Consider the following 18,844-nt stretch of genomic DNA (forward strand, 5'->3'; position numbering starts at 1 on the left):
AACTCCTTACCCAAATGCCTACTGTCAAAAAACCAAGAAAAACAAGCATTTGGGGTCCTGTTCCTTCAAAAAGGATGAAAGGTCAACAATAAACCCTTTATTATAGAAAGATGAACACACAAGGTCAGGAGCCACAAAACATCTGACAACTCTATGGAGGCCTCGAGAAGTGAGTTGATGGACAGAGGTCTTTCCAGAAAAAAGGTGCTCAGCGGGAGGTAAGTTCCAAGTCAAATGCCCCTCCTGGATCACTCCAATTCCCACACCCTATAACTAGCTCCCTCATAGCACATAGCGATGAACCTAACAACTTACCTGGCTTTGGGGTTCCTCAACCCTCGAAACCACATAAAAAAACAGCAAGGCTCAAGCATAAGACAGAGTTTCGTCTCCATCACTCTTCCTCCTACTCCCAGCTTCCTCCCTGGTACTCTCTATAACCAGACCTCTGGGCACTGAGACCATGTCAGACAGCAAGAGAACAGACAAGGCCACCATGATTGGCTGTTGAGTAAGGCTGTGTGGTGTGGTCCATTCTTTTAGGTCCAGAAACCACACTTGGGAATGGAAACCTGCCCTAGGAAATGGGGCCAGTTGATTATAACAAATGAAATGTGCAGAGAGAACGAGACAGAACCAGGAGAAAATAATGGTCCCTAGCCACTACAGCATTTCATCTGAAGCCCCAAACCTTGGGATTGAGTCCTTTCGCTCTGTTTATTGCGTATTGACTACACCAATTTAATGTTTTTCAATATCAAATGCCTCATTCATAAAACAGGGATAACAGTCCCTTTTAAGATTGCATAAAAATATACATGCTACATAAATACTTAAAACTATCGTTTTCTTCTTTCCTTTTAAATTTCCCATTATAAGACTGAAAATTAAATTGTAGGGATATGTGCATATGCATGTTTATATCAGCACAACTTATTTTTTATTTTAAAAAGCACAACAGAAAAAAGATATAAACAATACAGAATTTCAAAAAAGGAATAGCAGGAAATTAACACTAGTTAATATATATATTGCACGTGCTATCTTAGAAGTAGTTGCTCAGGTTACAAGATTTAGGCATGAAAAAGTGATCAAACAATCAAACAATGGAAGTACAAATTGTTTTTTCTGATGAACTAATAGATTACTAGTACAATTATCTATCTTGTCTATATATATATATACACACACGCATATATATGTGTGTAAACCTATATAATCTTTTCCCTTTTTATTTTCTTCTTTCTCCTCAGTTGTTCTTTCCTTTTGAGCACTTTCCTTCTCTTTCATTATTACAATATCTACTGTACATTTTGGATCTTATTACTCTTCCAGGTTTTTTTTTACACTAAGGAGACAATATGATATTTACAAAGGGAGTTTGATTTATTTCACTTATGAGTATGGTCTCAAGATGCCTCTATTTACCTATAAAAGCCTCAAGATTATCCTTCTTTATAGCAGAGTAATATTCCATTGTATAAAAATACCACATCTTTTTGTATCTATTCCACAGTTGATGAGCATTTGGGTTTTTTCCAAGATTTAGCTACTACAAATTAAGCAACACAATTTGTAATAGCTAGATCTTGGAAAAGGTATGTATAACATCAACAGATAAATGGATAAATGAAATGTAGTATTCATACACAACTGAGTACCACACTGCCACAAAAAGATAAACTTGAGGCATTTGTAGGTAACTTCATGCAACTTGAGAACATAATGTTAAGTGAAATAAGTCAGACACACAAGCTCAAATATTGCATGGTTTTTCTTATATGCAAAACAAAATATATAAATATACAAATAAAGAGCAAAGTAGAAGAGAAGTAAATAGGAAGTAGGGTGTTTTTCCAACTTAAATATTTCACTGTTTCAAAAGTATGGTATATATATGCTAATCTGTTTCACGTACAATAATAAATACTATTTTAAATACTAAGATACTACTTAGTTCTGAAAAGAAAGTTATGTGTCATATGTTTCTTTATGGTAAGAATCTTTTTTTTTTGTCTTTTTGAGACAAAGTCTAGCTTTGCAGTTCAGCATGGCCTTGGACTCACTCTATAGTCCAGGCTGGTCTCAAATGTGCAATGATCCTCCTGCCTCAGCCTCCCAAATGCTGGGATTACAGACATGGTCCACCAGGCCTGGCTATGCTAAGAATCTTTTTGGCATATATATATATCTTATACTCTAAGTAGCTGCTTTAAAATATATTAACTTCAAATGTGTATTAATTACTATTATTCTCTTATTATTTTGTTATAAAAGTTTATTTTTCATAAAAAAAAGAAAAAAATTGAAATGTTCATTCTCACCTCACAGTCGTACTTGAATGACTGGTACAGCCTTTGTGGAGATCTGTCTGGAGGTTTCTCAAAAAGTTGGGATTGGAAATCCCATTTATTCCAGCTATTCCACTTCTAGGCATATTCCCAGAAGAACCGAAAGCATCATACCACAGTGATATATGTGCACCTATGTTTATAGCAGCACAATTTGTAATCGCCAGATCTTGGAAACAACCCAAGTGTCCATCAACTGAGGAATGGATAAAAAAGTTGTAGTATTTCTATACAATGGAGTATTATTCAGCTATAAAGAAGGATTGCATTGAGATATTTATCAATAAATGGGCGCAGCTTGAGACCATACTCATAAGTGAAATAAATCAATCTCGCATGTATGAATACCGAATAGTTTCCCTAATGTAAGTAATGCTTCAAATATATAAAAATATGTGATAATCATGATTCCCCATTATGTGGCCTTGAAGCCTTATAAAATTTTCACTTATTAATTAGAAAGGCTTTATTCTGGGCTTTTTGATATGGAAATATTTGAAGCTATAGTATATGAAGTTTTATCCAAATATTTTAAGGAAAAAGACAGACACTATGGTAACTACTATTCTTTAAAAAAATTATTTAGCTATTTCTTATGTTTATTTTAATTAAGGGAAAAATTTAAAAAATTAGGATATATAACAGTAACTCTTTTTGATCTCCTATTAACTTGTTTTGAAGTCCTGTAATACTCCCAAGATCTTGTTTTGACTGATTAGACTCTGTTCCATTCTGTGCGATAGTATCAAGTTTGAAGGTATAGGCAACTAATTTGAAGGCAATAAGATTCACAAAGATGCCCATTCTGGTTTGGCTATTGTCTCCTTTGGAAGTCCTGTAATGTTCACAATGCCTAAGTTTTATTGGTCTTGTTCTCCACTGTTTTGTCCAACTTTATAATATCTAATGAGATAGACAATTCCTTTTAAGGAAACAAGAGACAATGTTGATAACCATTGTTAGTAACCTTGTACTCTGTTCTACATCATGTGCTATGTCTATCCTTGGTTTTGACTTACAGCTTTGTTTTGCCATATTTGACTTTATTCTCTCCCCCCCCAAAAAAGTAATAAGAACTAAGGAGTAATAAAATCCAAAATGTGTAAATTTTGTTGTAAAAAAGAGAGGGAGGAAAAAAAAAAGAGCTCTAACGGATATAACAGCAAGTATGTTTAGGTGTGTTAAATAGCTGACTATATTAATGTTTTTGGATCATTGAACACAGCTGTTTGCAGTCTCTCTGTTTGAATGTCTACTTTGTATTTTTTGATACTGTGATTTGAGCAACTATTTCCAAGATGATAATATGTAATCTATTAACAGGTGATTTCTTACTGTTATGTTTTTTTTTTTTGTAGTTCTGTATTATGTGTAACCTTACACTGCTTTGTTTTGTTTTGTGTTTTTCTCTTTTTCCTCTTAAATAAAAAAAAATAATAATACATTTTGGGGTCTTGAAAAAATGGCAGTGACTTCCGGGAGAACATGGTGGACAAATAACAGCAGCCATGGAGGCTGTCTGAGATTACCAGCTTAGAATCCAGGAGCGGTGCCGTGTGAGGAGTCCTAAGTGAGGGGAGATGTACCCTGCCGACCCAGGAATGAACTAACCTGAGAGAAACCAACTGGAAATGCAATCCTGATGCTATAACAGGAACAGATAAAATCCCAGCACGGAAGCTGGATCCTGTGCCATTGGAAGCCACAATTTGAATTTCCTGCTGCTGCTACTGCGTCCCAAGTGGCACAGCAGGGACAGAGATGCGTGAAAGCTCTGAGAGAGAGAACTGGCGAACCAAACGGCATTGAGAGCATGACTTGCAGGGAGCCCTGCATCGATGTGCGGTGAGTGAGAGAAATAGGGACCCTTTTATAGACTAGGAGGCTCCAACAGAGGACATTCTAGGAACAGGCAGACTAGCCAGAACAGGGCCTTGCAGTGACTTTAGTCATATATTCCCTCTCAAGTGGGTTTGGTGGGGAACGCTTGGCCTGGTGACACTGCAGACTAAGATCCAGTAGGCTAGCCCAAATCAGGTCCCTGCGCCTGGCAGTGCACCCTAGCAGTGAAGCCTTCAATAGGTTGACCTGGAGGGGCGGGCCCAACAGAGGCTGCCCAGGTCTGTGTCTCCCTAGTACACTGCAGTGCGCAGGAAACCTAGCTGGCAGATTCAGATAAACTGTAACAGACAAAGAGAAAAAAAAACTGGGCCTCCTACATATGCTTGTATGGAAGGAACAAAAAGTATGGGAAAAGGGAGCAACAAGAAAGGGTCCTCAGTCCTCAATCCTGAGAACACTGATCCAGGAAAGGTAAATGCAAAAGAGAATGAAGACAGAAAATATGCAATATCAGACAGGGCACCAATAGACATAAAGCAGTATCTCTGGAGCCTCATAGACAAGTTCAAAAATGAAGTATTTAATGAAATAAAGCAAGAAATAAGTAGAATAGTTAGAGAAATGCTAAGCACTGCCAAAGAAAAAACAGATGGTGGAATGGAAGAACAGAAAAAAAGGGGAAAATTGTTTGATGGAGAAAATAGAGATAACATAGAATACATGAAGCAGGTTCAAAGAGATTACCAGGAAACTAAAAACTCTATTGAAAGCTGGCATAACAGCTTGAAAGAAACTAAGGACAGATTATCAGAACTGGAGGGCAGATTTGTAAGGTGGGAGCATGAAATGAAAAACTTCTTAAAAATAACAAGAAAACAAAAATCAATAATACAAAGGCTAGAAGATGATAAGAGGGTCTATAATTTAAGAATTAAGAATATAAAAGAAGAAGTAGGGACACAATTAAATCAACTACAAAAGATATTCACAGAAATAAACCAAGAGAATTTCCCTAATTTAGCAAAAGGTAAAGATACTCAGATGTATGAAGCATTCAGGACCCCAGCCACCTACAACCCAAACACAGCTACACCCAGGCATATAATAATCAAAATTCCAGAAATCCAATATAAAAACAGAATACTAAAAGCCATCAGAGACAGGAAACAGATCACTTACAAGGGAACACCCATCAGAATTACAGCAGACTTTTCGGCACAAACCATCAAATCACGAAGAGCGTGGGGAAAAATAATTCAAGCTTTGAAAGATAACAACCTCCAGCCAAGATTGATATATCCTGCACAACTGTGCCTAGAAATTGATGGAAAAACAAGGTGCTTCCAGGATAAAGAGGAACTGGGGGAATTTGCAACGACCAATTCAACTCTACAGAGATTACTGCAGGATAATCTAAAAATGAAAAATACTAAGATTCCAGAAACAGTGGCAGAGAGGCCACAATGAATGGAGCAGAAAGCGAAATGAAGAAGACAAACTGACAAAAAGAGCTTAACAGAAATGAGTCAGAGAAGGTTGGATGATAGGAACAGCCATTTTGGAGAAAACAAGACATCATAATAGGTAGTGCTGATTTAATATCCTCTTGTTTCGAAGTCCCATCAAGCTTTTGTTCTTCTGTCTCCATCGGTTTTAACCTGTTGTATCTTATTGGATTTCATTATATGTGATAATATAAACAAAAATTTTTATAGACAAGGAGATTATACAGAAACTATTGTTCATTTTCTGTTAGTTGATTCTAAATACCCTGTAATACTGTCATTCTCTTGAACGGTTTAACATTATCTTGATATGTTTGATGCTACAGTATACGAAGTCATACCCAAAGATTTTAAGGGAAGAGACATTATGGTAACTACTATTATGTCGAGATTATCTTGTGGTGAAACACTATTTTGCTTAAATGGCTGTGTTTTGACCTGCACTGTTTTGTTGTTATGCCCTCTTTTTTTTTTATCTCAATCTCCTTTTATTATCTACTTTTTCATTTTTATTCTTTTAATCAAGGGAAAAATAAATAAAAAATAGCAGGATACATTTTAGTAACCCACTTTGATTTCCTATTAACTTGATTTGAAACCCTGTATTGCGCTCACCATCTGGTTTTGACTGATTTTCCTCTATTCTGTTATGCTCGATAGTACCAAGTTCGAAAGTATAGGCAACAACTATGAAGACAATAAGATTCATGAAGGTTCCTCTTCTGGTTGACTATTATCTTCTTTTGAAGTCCTCTAATGTCTCCAAAGTTTTGGTTTTATTGGTCTTATTCTTTACTCTTTTGTTCAATTTTATTATAACTGATGATATAGGCAATTCTTTTTAAGATAACAAGAGGCATTATGGTAACCATTGTTGATCACCTTGTATTTTGTTTTTATATTATGTATTATGTACATCCTTTTGATTTGACTGACTTTTTCCTGTTATGTCACATTTGGTTTTACTTTCTTCAAAAAAAAAGTAATAAAAATGTGGGAGTAATAAAACCCAAAATGTGTAATTGTCATTGTACAAAAGAAAGGAAAATAAAGTGCTCTAAAGGATATAACTGCATATATATTTAAGTATATAAGATAGATAACCATATTACTGAGTTTTGTTGGATCACTGAACAAAACTGCTTGCAGTCTCACTGTTTGAAAGTTCCCTCTATATGCTTTAATTTTGTAAATTGAACAACTATTTGTAAGATGACTGTATGTAATCTCTTAACTAGTGATTTCCTATTGTTTATTTTTTCTGAAATTCTAACTTGTACTCTTTTTTTTTTTTCTTTTTTCTCCGAACTGGGAGGAGCATCTCTGGGGAGAAATCATATTAGATGCTAGAATATGACAACATGGAGAGGGCCAGATGAATGGATAACAATTGTTATTAACCAAGGTGGTAATTGAAGGGAAAAATAAAACTGGGAAAAGGAAGGAAAAGCACAGATGGAAAGCTGAAGCCCGATGTGCTCACTGAGCCCCATTCCACGCTGTACTAGGAGTGGCCAGAGCATTTAAGGTTGTGCTGAGAGTGCAGCTTCCAATAACAACAGTCTGCAAATCCCACACGTTTAACCCAGCACACTGACCAGTGGATCCAAGAGGAAAAGCTGTATTGGCTTTTGGCAAGTGTTGGAAATTCAGACCTGGGACCCCATGAAGCAGCCAGGGCCACCTGGCTGTGCCAGAGGAAGCTGCAAGAAGTTCCAGAGCTCCAAAGCCAGACACCATGCAGTTTTCTGACTGATCCGTGCTGTGCCAGGAATGCAGTGAAGACAAGCAACGTAGGTGCAGTGGAATGAAGAGGAAGATCCGCATTGAGTCCCAGTGAGTACTAGGGACTGGGTCCCCCATGGCTGCTGTTACTGGCTGGAGGACATCTTGGAATTGGGCAGAGTCCAGGGCGTGGTGACATCAGACAGTCACCCCTGGCACAGAGAGGTCTGGTGGAGGACATCTTGAAATTGGGCAGAGCCTGGCACCGTGACAACGTCAGCAACACAGAGAGGACTAGTGGAAGACATATTGAAATTGAGCAGACCCAGTGCTGTGGTGACATTAGATAGTTGCTCCTGGCACAGAGAGGTCTGGAAGAGGACAGCTGGGATTTGGGCAGAGCCCTGTGCTGAGGTGACATTAGTCAGCAGCTTCTGGTACAGGGAGAACTGGCAGGATCTGCTGGGGCTGAACCGAGCCTCTGGTTGGGACCCAATAAGCAGATACAAAATAGTCATGACTCTGTGACATCCACAAAGTACAGCCTAACTTTTGGATTGACTGGCACAGAAGCTGGAGGCTAGCCTGCACCATCCCTGTATCCCTGCCTACCTCTGATAACAGCAAATAGGGGAGCAGCAAAAACTCAAATCAGCACGCTTTGGAAAGGGACTAAGCAATATGTACAGGGCCAGAGACCCCCAGAACACTCCAGTCTGAAAGAAACCAGAAACATGACAAGAGATAGAAATAAAAATATAATCTCCAATTGCCCAACATGAGAAAATAAGCCCAAGAGAAGTAAACACAGAAGAGAACCAACACAGTAACCATCCAGTACTAGACACAGCATCAGCCGAAATAAAGAAATACCTTCATCACCTCATAGACGAATTTAAAATTGCACTTCTGATCCAAATGAGGCAAGATATAAAGGGATTAATTAAAGAAATGATAAGCCCCACCCAAGAGAACACATTTGGAAGAACAGAGGAAATAGGAAAAGAAAGAGAAACTTCTGAAGAAGAATTTAAACATAACTTAGAATACATGAAACAGATCCAAAGAGATTACCAGGAAACTAAAAACTCCATTGAACACTGGCAAAATGCTTTGATAGAAACTAAAGTTAGCCTTTTGAAACTTGAAGAGAGATTTATGATATATGATCGTGAAAGAAAAGACTTCTTAAAAATAACGAGGAACCAGAAAGAAACAAAGAAGATGACAAAAGGATACATAACTTAAGAATAAAGCATGTGAGTGAGGAAGCAGGAGCAACCAAAAATGAAATACACAGAATATTCACAGATATATTAAAGGAAAACTTCCCATGTACAGGGAAAAGAAATGATATCCATATAAAAGAGGCCTACAGCACACCAGCTACCTACAACCAAAACAGATCTACACCCAGACATATAATAATCAAGATTCCAGAAATCCACCAAAAGAACAGAATACTAAAAGCATCCAGGGAAAAGAAGCAGATAACCTACAATGGAAAAATTATCAAAATAAAAACAGACTTATCAACACAAACTCTCAAATCAAGAAGGGAATGGGGAGAAATATTCCAAGTCCTGAAAGAAAATAATTTGCAACCAAGACTCATATACCCAGAAAAACTTTCTCTCAAAATTAATGGAGAAATAAGATGCTTCCAAGACAAGGAAGAACTGTGGGAGTTCGTGGCTACCAACCCAACCCTACAGAGAGTGCTGAAGCATATTCCAGAGAAAGAGAGGAAGGGATACCAGGATTCCAGCAACAGTGGCAGAGAAGCCTCAATGAATGGCTCAGACAGTGGAATGAGGGAATAAGGTGCACAAATTATAGCAGCAAATTGGAGTAGCAGACATGAGGCAGAGACAGTAAGCTATAATCTTTAGTATAGATAGCTTTGATACCCTATAAAAAAGGCAGAGGTCATTGTTCATAATGTATCAGGATTTAAAAGACACAGTAGTCTTATCACCCTGTTTAGTTTGAATTTAATTTGTTCTGGTCTGTCCACTCATATCAGATTTGAGGGCACAGACATCTGACCCTAAAATAGCAGGTTATACCCTCATAACTCTCCTTAATTTCCTATTAACTTAAACTATGACTGATCTTATTTGAATCTGATTCATTAGACTGTGGTTTTGCCTTGGCTGATTTTATTTGAATTTGGTATGCTTGATAGTATCAACCTTAAAAGTAGAGGCAACTACTCTGAACATGACAAGATGTTAAAGATATCCATACCGGTTTTGATTATTAACCACTCTCAAGTCCTGCAATGTTTTCAAAGTTGTGATTTTATAAAAATAGCTATGTAATACTATGCTTAACTGTATTAAGCCTGATGATGTGGACAAGTCTTTTGAAAATAACAAGAGAAAGCATAGTTACTACGGCAGATCACTTAATATTATGGTCTTATGTGTCTTATTCATTGCATGTTTTTCTAGGAATTTGTTTTGCTGTCTTGTTATGATTTGTTTTTCCCTATAATACAGAGAGGATAGATATACATGTAGAAACTCACTCATGAGAAGATTTTTTAAAAACTATTTATGGGAACAGATTATATAATGCAAGATGTAATGAACAGACATTCTCAAGATGAAGAGACACTAAGAAACTCAATGCTAATTTTTTAGCATGATATAAAATCTAAAAATACTATTATTCACTGATCACAGTGATATTAGTCTAGTCTCTTAAGTTCAATCTCAGCTTATGTAAAGATAAGGGCAGGTACTACGAAGAGAATGAGAGACACTACAGTAGTTATTATTGTCTTCCCCAGTGTCAGAGCTTGAAGACCTAAAAAGCCTTCACCATTGTGTAATGATTTGATTAGTTCTATAATATGCAGTACATATTAATGTGCATGAGGATGGGAACAACTATTTGGAATAAACTAGAGACAATTAGAAAAACAGTGAAGATCTCCAATGGACTTGCTATGAAATCTGTATTTCTTTAAATTGTTTCTTTTTGAACTATTTTTTTTCTGTTTTGATATGTTTAATCTTACCCTCTTTAACATACAAAACAAGTGTGTAGGATGGATAACCATATTACTAAGTTTTTGTTAGATCATTGAGCAGAACTGTTGGCAGTGTCACTATTTGAATGTCACTTTACCTACTTTAATTTTGTATCCTGAACAACTATTTCTAAGATGACAACATGCAACTTGTGATTTCTTACCATTTATTTTTCTGTAATACTGTATTATTTCTACCCTTTTTTATCTCCATGTATTTTTTTGTTTCTTTCTCTTTATATAAATAATAAAAAAATACATTTCAATCTATGTAATGAAGCTCTAGAGCTACCTCATTATTCTGAAGAAAAAGAGCCATAGCTGAGGAAAGCTAATAAAATCAGTGCTTCAGCATCCATATAATTAAAAAGCATTTAAAAAACGAAATAAAAACAATTCTATTGTTTGTACACAGAATTCAATTTTCTAAGAAGTCACCCCTCCTCATTTAATATATAAATCTAATGCAATTTCAGTCAAAAGCTCTAGTATGTTTTTCTCAGAGCTTGATGAATTGAAATTCAACTCAAATAGAAAAAAAAATAAAGATATAAGCATAGCCAAGAAATGTCTGAAGTTTTCGAAGAAAAAAATGACAGAACTACCTACCCTAGTAATTAAGAGTCACCAGACTGTTTCCAAAAGGAACCACAGTGAAAATAACAATGTAATTTATGGAGGGCCAGGCTCTGACAACATTATCCCATTATATATATGGGGAGCCCAAAAGCAAGTATCTTAACCAAATTCACACAGCCAATAAACTGCAAAGGGTTCCTGAAAAAGGACAACACATAAGCAAATCATGGGTGTATGAGAATATAGCATATAAAAGGAAAGGGCTTTTTTTGTTTTTTTTTTTTTGTCTGTTTCATACAGCGTCTTACTATGCATTTTGGACTGGCCTTGAACTCATTTTGTAGCCCTGGATGGCCTCAAACTGACAGCAATCCTCCTGCCTCAGTCTTCCAAATTGCTGGGATTACAGGCATGCGCCACCAACGCCCAGCTGGAAAAGGGCTTTTAAATCAGAAAGAAGAGCAATGTTATCCAATAACAGTATGGAGACAACTGATTAGGCATTGTGGAAAATAAATCTGACTGCTAACTTCACACAGCAAATACAAATAAGTTCCAAATGGTGTAATGTTCCAAATATTTCAACACAACTCTTAGGGTACCAAAAAGTAAAAAAGGAAATTATTATTTAAGTAAGAAGAGCTTTCTCATACAAACATTTTTCATCCTATATAATTTTAAAACCTCTAATTAAAAAGAACTTAAAAGAAAAAAATTTTAAGTGGAGAGAATATATTTCAATATGAATGTGATTCAGGATCCATATCTGTTACACAGGCAACTCCTAACAAAAACTAAAAAGATGAGCCATTAGGAAAATGTAATTGCATTACCCTTTAGATTTCTCTCCAAAACTAGACTGCAATCTCCTTGAAGAGAAAAGTGAGGCCCAGAGGGTCTGGCCCCGTGCTGAGGCCACCATGGTGGTCGCTAAGTACTTGTCAGCAACTTCTCCAATGAGTATGGGCTCAGAAGAACCACTGAAGGATGTCCCAAGGCTCTTCCAGCTGGGAAGCCCATCCGGAGTCCCTCAAACCTGGACTACAGCCCACACCATAAATTGTGTAGCCACACACTCGGAGGGATCACTCAGAGGATATGCTGTTTTTACTCTGGATGGATATTTCTCAACTTTCTTGTTTTACAGATGGAAAAATAATTAACTACACAAGACTGCTCATGTAAATATGTATTGGATCATCAATGATGCCTGTCATTGACATAAGAAAATCACAGAAGATGAACAGCATTACAAAATATTTAGCACCACAAAATGTTACGTTCTCAGACTGTCCAACAACGAGAAACCTTTCAAATAATCCATTCATCAAGATGCGTAATAATATTTCATATACTCATTTCCAGTCATACCATGATGCTAATTACTCCCACCTCTCCAAATGGTAGAGAAAACACTGATGCTTATTAATAGAAGAGCTTTGCAAATACTAAAGAATGTCTTCACAAATATTAGATCCTGTGAATACTACTAAATGCAAAAGGAAAAAAAATCAATCTATTAAAGAACTATAAAAACTGGTAAGAAAATCATTAGAATTAAATAGAACATGCTGAGAAAAAATATGAACATTTTAAGTGGATAGGAAATATATTTCGGTTTCATTAAAACTTAAAAAAAAATAAACATAGGCAGCATTTGATAACTGCAAAGTGCTGGTGAGGTATTATGAGACAGTCATCTTCTGCTTGTGAACTTGGAAGTCTTTTTTGGCAAAATGTCTCGAGACACAGCAATTCTCAATTTCCAGGAAATATTTCATAATGTCAACATAAAACCTTGACAGTCACCTCAATATTTTTATAATGACGATAAGTTAGAGCCTCATAAACACTCCGCCATCGAGGAAGCATTAAGGAAATTCCTCCTGAATTATATTTATGAGAAATTTGACTATGGGGGTATCTTCTGATAAAAGACTAAATAAATGCATGATTTTTAAAGAGCGTGCACATTTCAAAATTTCAAACAAAAACTCAAGAGAAAACACATCAAAAAGTTAGTAGTATTTCTGGGTCTTTTGGACTTCTTTTTCAATTCGAGCGCTTTCCATAATAAAAGTGCGCTAATTTTAAAATTAAAGAGCAAAAAGAAACATCTTTTTAGATGATGATGCTTTACCTTCTAAAGCTGCAGCGAGATAGCGTCTAGTTTCCAGTCTGAACAAAAGCAGCCTCGCTCCCAGGCCCTCACCTGATTCGGGTAATTTCCTTTCGTTTGTCTGTTTCTTGGTAACTCTCATGTTCCTCTCAAAGCCACTCAAGAAACACTCAGGGCCAGTTCTACACCAGATTGCCAGGGGGACAGCTGAACAGTGGGACACTGAGACCATGCAAGACCCAGAGGCGCTGCAATTTCACTTCTGATGCGAAGAAGTCAAGTGTCCCCACAGGAAGTGCTGGATCTTTTCTTCCTGGCTAGGCCTGGGCCCTGGCAAATTGAGGAAAGAGGTGGTCTTTGGAAAGTCCAACTCACCACCTCCTCCCGCTGTCTTGTGGACGTCTGTATTTCAAAGGCCTCTCCTGCTGACCAGGCTACAGTGGCCTTCTCACTAGGGTTTCTCCAGTGGGCCCACTATCTCCAGCTAAGCTCCACCTATCCCCACCGTCTAGCTGAGTTATCTCTCTAAGGAAATCTGATGCTAGCCTCACACTACTTAAAACCCCTTTCACTCCACCTCTCTTGCCCCACACTATTGCAATTTTTTTTCAGTAGTGAGGATCACCCAGGACATTTGCACTAAACTACATCCCCAGCCATTTTAATTTTTTATTCACGCGTGCTGGACTCAAAATGTGTGATCCTCCTGCCTCAGTCTCCTATGCCTGGTTCAGTGCTGCCCTTAAATTGATGCTGCACCCCTTAAATTGGCCCTTCCTAACTTATCTCCAGCCTCATTAGCAACCCCTCATTTATTTAGGTATTTATTTACTCTAAGACTTGGTGGAGCATTTCTCAGGCACACAGCGGGTGCAGGAATACAGCTGTAAAAGACACACTGTGCAGGCATGAAAGTTGCCCACTAGAGCTGCTTTCTGACATGGCTTCTCAGAGTGCGACATGCAGGCTGGTAGCCTTAGCATCACCCTGGAGCAAGTGTCAGGACCCTTCCCAGACTCACCACATAGACAGAATATCTATTCACATGTAAGTTAGAACCAAACTTGAGAAGCATTGCTCTGTCTCTCTTGAACCCTCAATACCCTGTTTCTTTCCCTGCTGCTCTCTCCACATACATGTTATCATCCAGGAATGTTCTTTTCCCTGTTCTCTGCCTAATTCCCACCTCTCTTCCAGTTTCTGCATTAATACCATGTCCATTACGAACACTTCCGAGGCTAGAGTTAACGGACTCACCTTTGCATTGTCACTATCAAAGCACTTATGGCCTGTACAGTGGATACTGCCTTGCCCCTGCAAATGCTGTAAGAGAAGATACCACATCTGTCTTTTTACACTTGTATTCCCTTTCAGCAAGTGCAGTACCTGTGGTACTTGGTCAATAAACAGCTGTTGGGACCAGGGATTTCGCTCAGTAGCGTAAGTGCCTGCCTGGTAAGCATGAAGTCACAAGTTTGATCCCTGGTACCAAAAAAAAAAAACAAAAAAAAAACAAAAAAAAAAAACCCAGCTGTTGAAAGAAACATACTCCAATGCAACTGGATCATTTCCAGGCTTAACAAATAACGTAATGGTTCTAAATTCCCCAGCAGATGGTAGGATTTGGAGGGATGCAGTCATCAGGTTCCTGGGAAGAAATCAACACTGCATCATTTCTTCAATTCAAGCCTCCTGTTTAATGTGTGGGTTAGCCTTGTATACAGCCTCTGTTAACCCTCTATGTGTCCCTGTGTAAATTACTAAGAGAAGTTCCTTCCTAGCATAGATGCATGCCCAGACCAGGGTACATGTAGGATTCACCAAGAAAACCACAATCTCGTTTTCGCTTGGACCTTCTGCAGGTGGCCCTGCCTTGTGCCCACAATTAGAATGGACATGGAGCAAACACGAAACAACAATCCTGGCACTCTGCGACCTTAAAAAAGGAATTTAACTTTCGGACATGCCTACCTCACATGGCTTAATGAATCAACACTTTATACTTTACATAAAATTTATTTTCTATACTATACCAGTCTATTTATTTATTTATTTAGAGACAAGCTCTTGCTGAATTGCTCAGGCTGGTCTCAAACTTGTGATCCTCTCACCTCAGATTTGATCTCCAGTACCAAAAATAACCATAAGCTTATTTTTTTTTGATTAAAGGCTAAAGTAAAAATAGGGATGACCACAATTGCCTTTGAAAAGTCTTAACATCACCCATAAACTACAGCCTTGTATCCGGGTCAACATGCTACTTTAGAGGTTGTCACTTGTCACTTGTCACTCAATAAGCCCACCACAATCTGGGGTTAGATTTAACACAGATTCCTTACACAGTGACACCTTAGCTGAAATAGTTGGCTGACATGGACAGTTCATGTCTACCTAAAGAACAGAACTTCCAGTGTCAGAATCCCTTTTGGAGCAACAAGACACTATCCATACAAAGCCTTCCTCCTCAGAGACAGCTGGGAAATAGCAGATTGTTGTCTCTCATCTCCTCCTCACTCTGGAGTACATACTCACTGAAATGAATGCAAGTAAAATCATTATCTCAACTTAAGCCATATCAGTGCATGCATGCATACATGTGTGTATGTGTTTCTCACCTGTCAAATGCGTAGACAAATTTTGGTGAGTTAAATGTATGGTCTAATGAAGCTTAAAAACTCAGAAAGAAGCAAAATACAAATGCAAAGCATCAGAGTCCCACTAATATCTAGAATATATGAAGAACTCAGAAAAAAATCAGACTCCTCATACTTAAAGGCCCAATCCAAAAAAGGCCATTTGAAATGAATAGAAATTCCTCACATGAAAAAGTAGAAACAGCACAGAAATATGTGAAAAATGTTCAACATCGAACGTCATTTGATAGATGCAAATTAAAATAACACTGAGATTTCAGCTCACTCTATCATCAAGAAATCAACCAGTAGCAAATGCTGGGGCGGGGGCTGGGGGAAGGTATGGGGAAAAACTTCACTGTTGTTGGGCATGTAGATTGGTGCAACCACTGTGTAAATCAGTGTGGAGATTCTTCAAAAAACTAAAACTAGAGCTTTCATTTGGCCCAGCTATTCCAGTGCTTAGTATCTTCCTGAAAGAATTAAAAGCATAATTCCCCAATGTATGTGCACGCCAATGTTTATAGTGGCATAGCTTGTAATTTATAAATCTTAGAAACAGCCCAAATGCTCATCAATCAATGAATCAATAAAAAATATGGTTTGTTAACAGTGGAGTATTACTTAGTCATGAAGAAGGATGAAACATTTCTAGCTAAATGAGTGCAACTTGAAACATTTCTAGATAAATGGGTGCATCTTGAGACCACAGTCTTACTTAGTCATAAAGAAGGATAAACGAAACACTTATAACTAAATGAGTGCATCTTAAAGCAAATCAGACACATGTTTAAATACTGTAAGGTTTCTTTTATGAAAAATCAAGAGCAAATAAGGGCCAAAATGTGTAACAGTTATTATGAAATAGGAAGAAAATGTTCAACTGGGAAGGAGAAGTGGGGGGCAGGGGGGAATAGAGAAAAAAAATCGGAAAAGAGCTTTTGTAGATAAAAAGGAAAAGAAAGGTTGAAGGTGGGAAGGAGAGTGGGGGAAAAAGAATTAAGATATATCATGTACAGGAGGTACAGATTCCTATAATGAATGCAATATTTCAATAAAATTAATTTTTCAAAAAGAAAAATAAACAGGGTCCCAGTTCCACTAGATAAAAGCAAAATGCACCTTTTGCTTTTCAAGGAAAAACACTCAGACCCAAATGCACCAAATAGACACTGATCCTTATGCACCTTCCAGGCCACCCTGGAAGAGTTCTATTGAACCAGCAGCCTATGCATCAGCCATGCATATAAAGGGCAGGATTCTTTATAAACACAATCGTGTTTTCCAAACAAAAACAAAGCTCTATTCAACACCTCTGCAGTGCTGCTATAGCCAATGATCCATGAGTACTAGTGTATCTGATCTCCACTCAACAGGAAATGTCCTAAAAGAAAAGCTAGTTTTATATTGATAAATGGTTATTTACCCAAAAACATCATTAGCATACTTTATGGAAGTAACTATAACCAAAAAATCCAAATTGATAATGCATTGCTATTAACACTATCACCTGAGTTACCAGGAGAATATTTTATTCTGAAACTCCTACTTGGGCACCTCTTAGAGTTACTGTACTAGGTGCTATGGAGGAGAACTACAAACATGAGTTGAACAGACTTTCTGGCCCCCTTAAGACACAAGGCTCACCTAAGTATACAAGTAAATAAATAAACAAACAACCTAACCCTTGGCAGTAAAATAGTCATCAGTTAGTAATGAGAACCTGATCAAGTCTTCCTGGGAGGAAGAGTATAACTGGTCCATCACATATTAATGCCAATATACACAGTGGTTTCAAGAACTACATCTAGTTTATGGGAGAGAATAAAAACCTATGCAGAAACATAGGCAGAGGAGATACCATTTCATACACATAAAGGCATGGTTCACAATGGTCTGAATACTCACTGTTTTTCTTGTACATCAAAATTTCAAAGGAATTCATCTCATAGTTCTCAAATGTTTGCCGCACCTTTTCAACTGTGTCTTTATCGGTCAGCTCCCCATACATAAAACTGCAAATCAAAGAGCTTAAGTTGGATTAGCCAGTATTTATTTTTCTATAAGCACAAGTTATTAAATATCTATTCTACACACAGGATTGCGCTATGTAATGTAGAACACACACATATACCTATGCAATGAAAATCTTTATTGAATTTAAAAAGACACACTAATTTAATATACTCTCCCCACTAATAGTTTGAGGAGAGATACACACTAGGAAGAATAGATTCAGAAGCAATGTGAGCAGAATTACCGTAGCTGCAGACAAAACAGACATGAACCACCGTCTGGTTAGTCAGAGAAGGTTCTCAGAAGAAAGGACAAAGAGCAAGAGGAACTAGCTGAGTAACGGAGGAATGAGAACTTTCAAACAAAACAGGAGCCTGTGCCAAGGCTCTGAGATAAGAGGTTAGTTCCAGAACCTGAATATAACTCAGTTCAGTGCCTGGAATTTAGACAAGGAAGGGGAAGCCCTCATTAGTGGCAGACAGGCCCAACGATAGAGGGGACTCTGGCATCATGAGCCATATGAGAGAATTTAAACTTTATTCTGAAAGCAGTTGGATGATAGGAAAAGATTTTAAACAAAGAAGAAACATAATTAGGCCAAGTATAGCTCAGTGGCATAAGTGCCTGCCTAGCAAGTATGAGGTCCTGAGTTCAATCCCCAGTACAGAAGAAGAAGAAGAAGAAGAAGAAAGAAAAAGAAGGAGAAGGAGAAGAAAAGAAGAAGAAACAATCAGATTTCATTTTACAAATACAACTCTGAGATTTCTAATAAAAATAGCTAAGTCAATTTGAAGTATAGATTTTTTCTTCTTTTAATTCCTAGTAAAATAAACAAGAGAAAGGAATAAAATTCACCAACCAAAGGAGAAAAAGGTACAGTCTGCTGCTCTAAACATTAATTCGTAGCTAAGAAAAAAAAAAGTAATTTTTCTGGCCAGCCCTCTCCTTGAAAAAAGAAAAAGAGAATTGAGTTTTTAAAATTTGAGATAGGATGGGGAGAGGGGAAAGCAAGAAAGAGAAAAGGGATAAAAAGA

At 37.4% G+C, this 18,844-nt stretch overlaps 1 protein-coding gene across 2 annotated transcripts in view; it reads right to left on the minus strand.

Annotated features, from left to right (window-relative positions):
• The window catches only part of Kcnh1 (potassium voltage-gated channel subfamily H member 1), a 411,372-nt gene that overhangs the window by 371,550 nt on the left and 20,978 nt on the right, over positions 1-18,844 (minus strand). For both annotated transcript variants that reach the window (XM_003474337.5, XM_003474338.5), the window contains exon 3: positions 17,703-17,809. In XM_003474337.5, the coding sequence (XP_003474385.1) occupies positions 17,703-17,809 (107 nt within the window). The remainder of the gene's footprint in view (positions 1-17,702; positions 17,810-18,844) is intronic.

Source organism: Cavia porcellus, unplaced genomic scaffold (assembly GCF_034190915.1).
Source record: "Cavia porcellus strain 051 isolate PalLab524CR breed Dunkin Hartley unplaced genomic scaffold, mCavPor4.1 scaffold_26, whole genome shotgun sequence".
Lineage (NCBI taxonomy): Eukaryota > Metazoa > Chordata > Mammalia > Rodentia > Caviidae > Cavia > Cavia porcellus.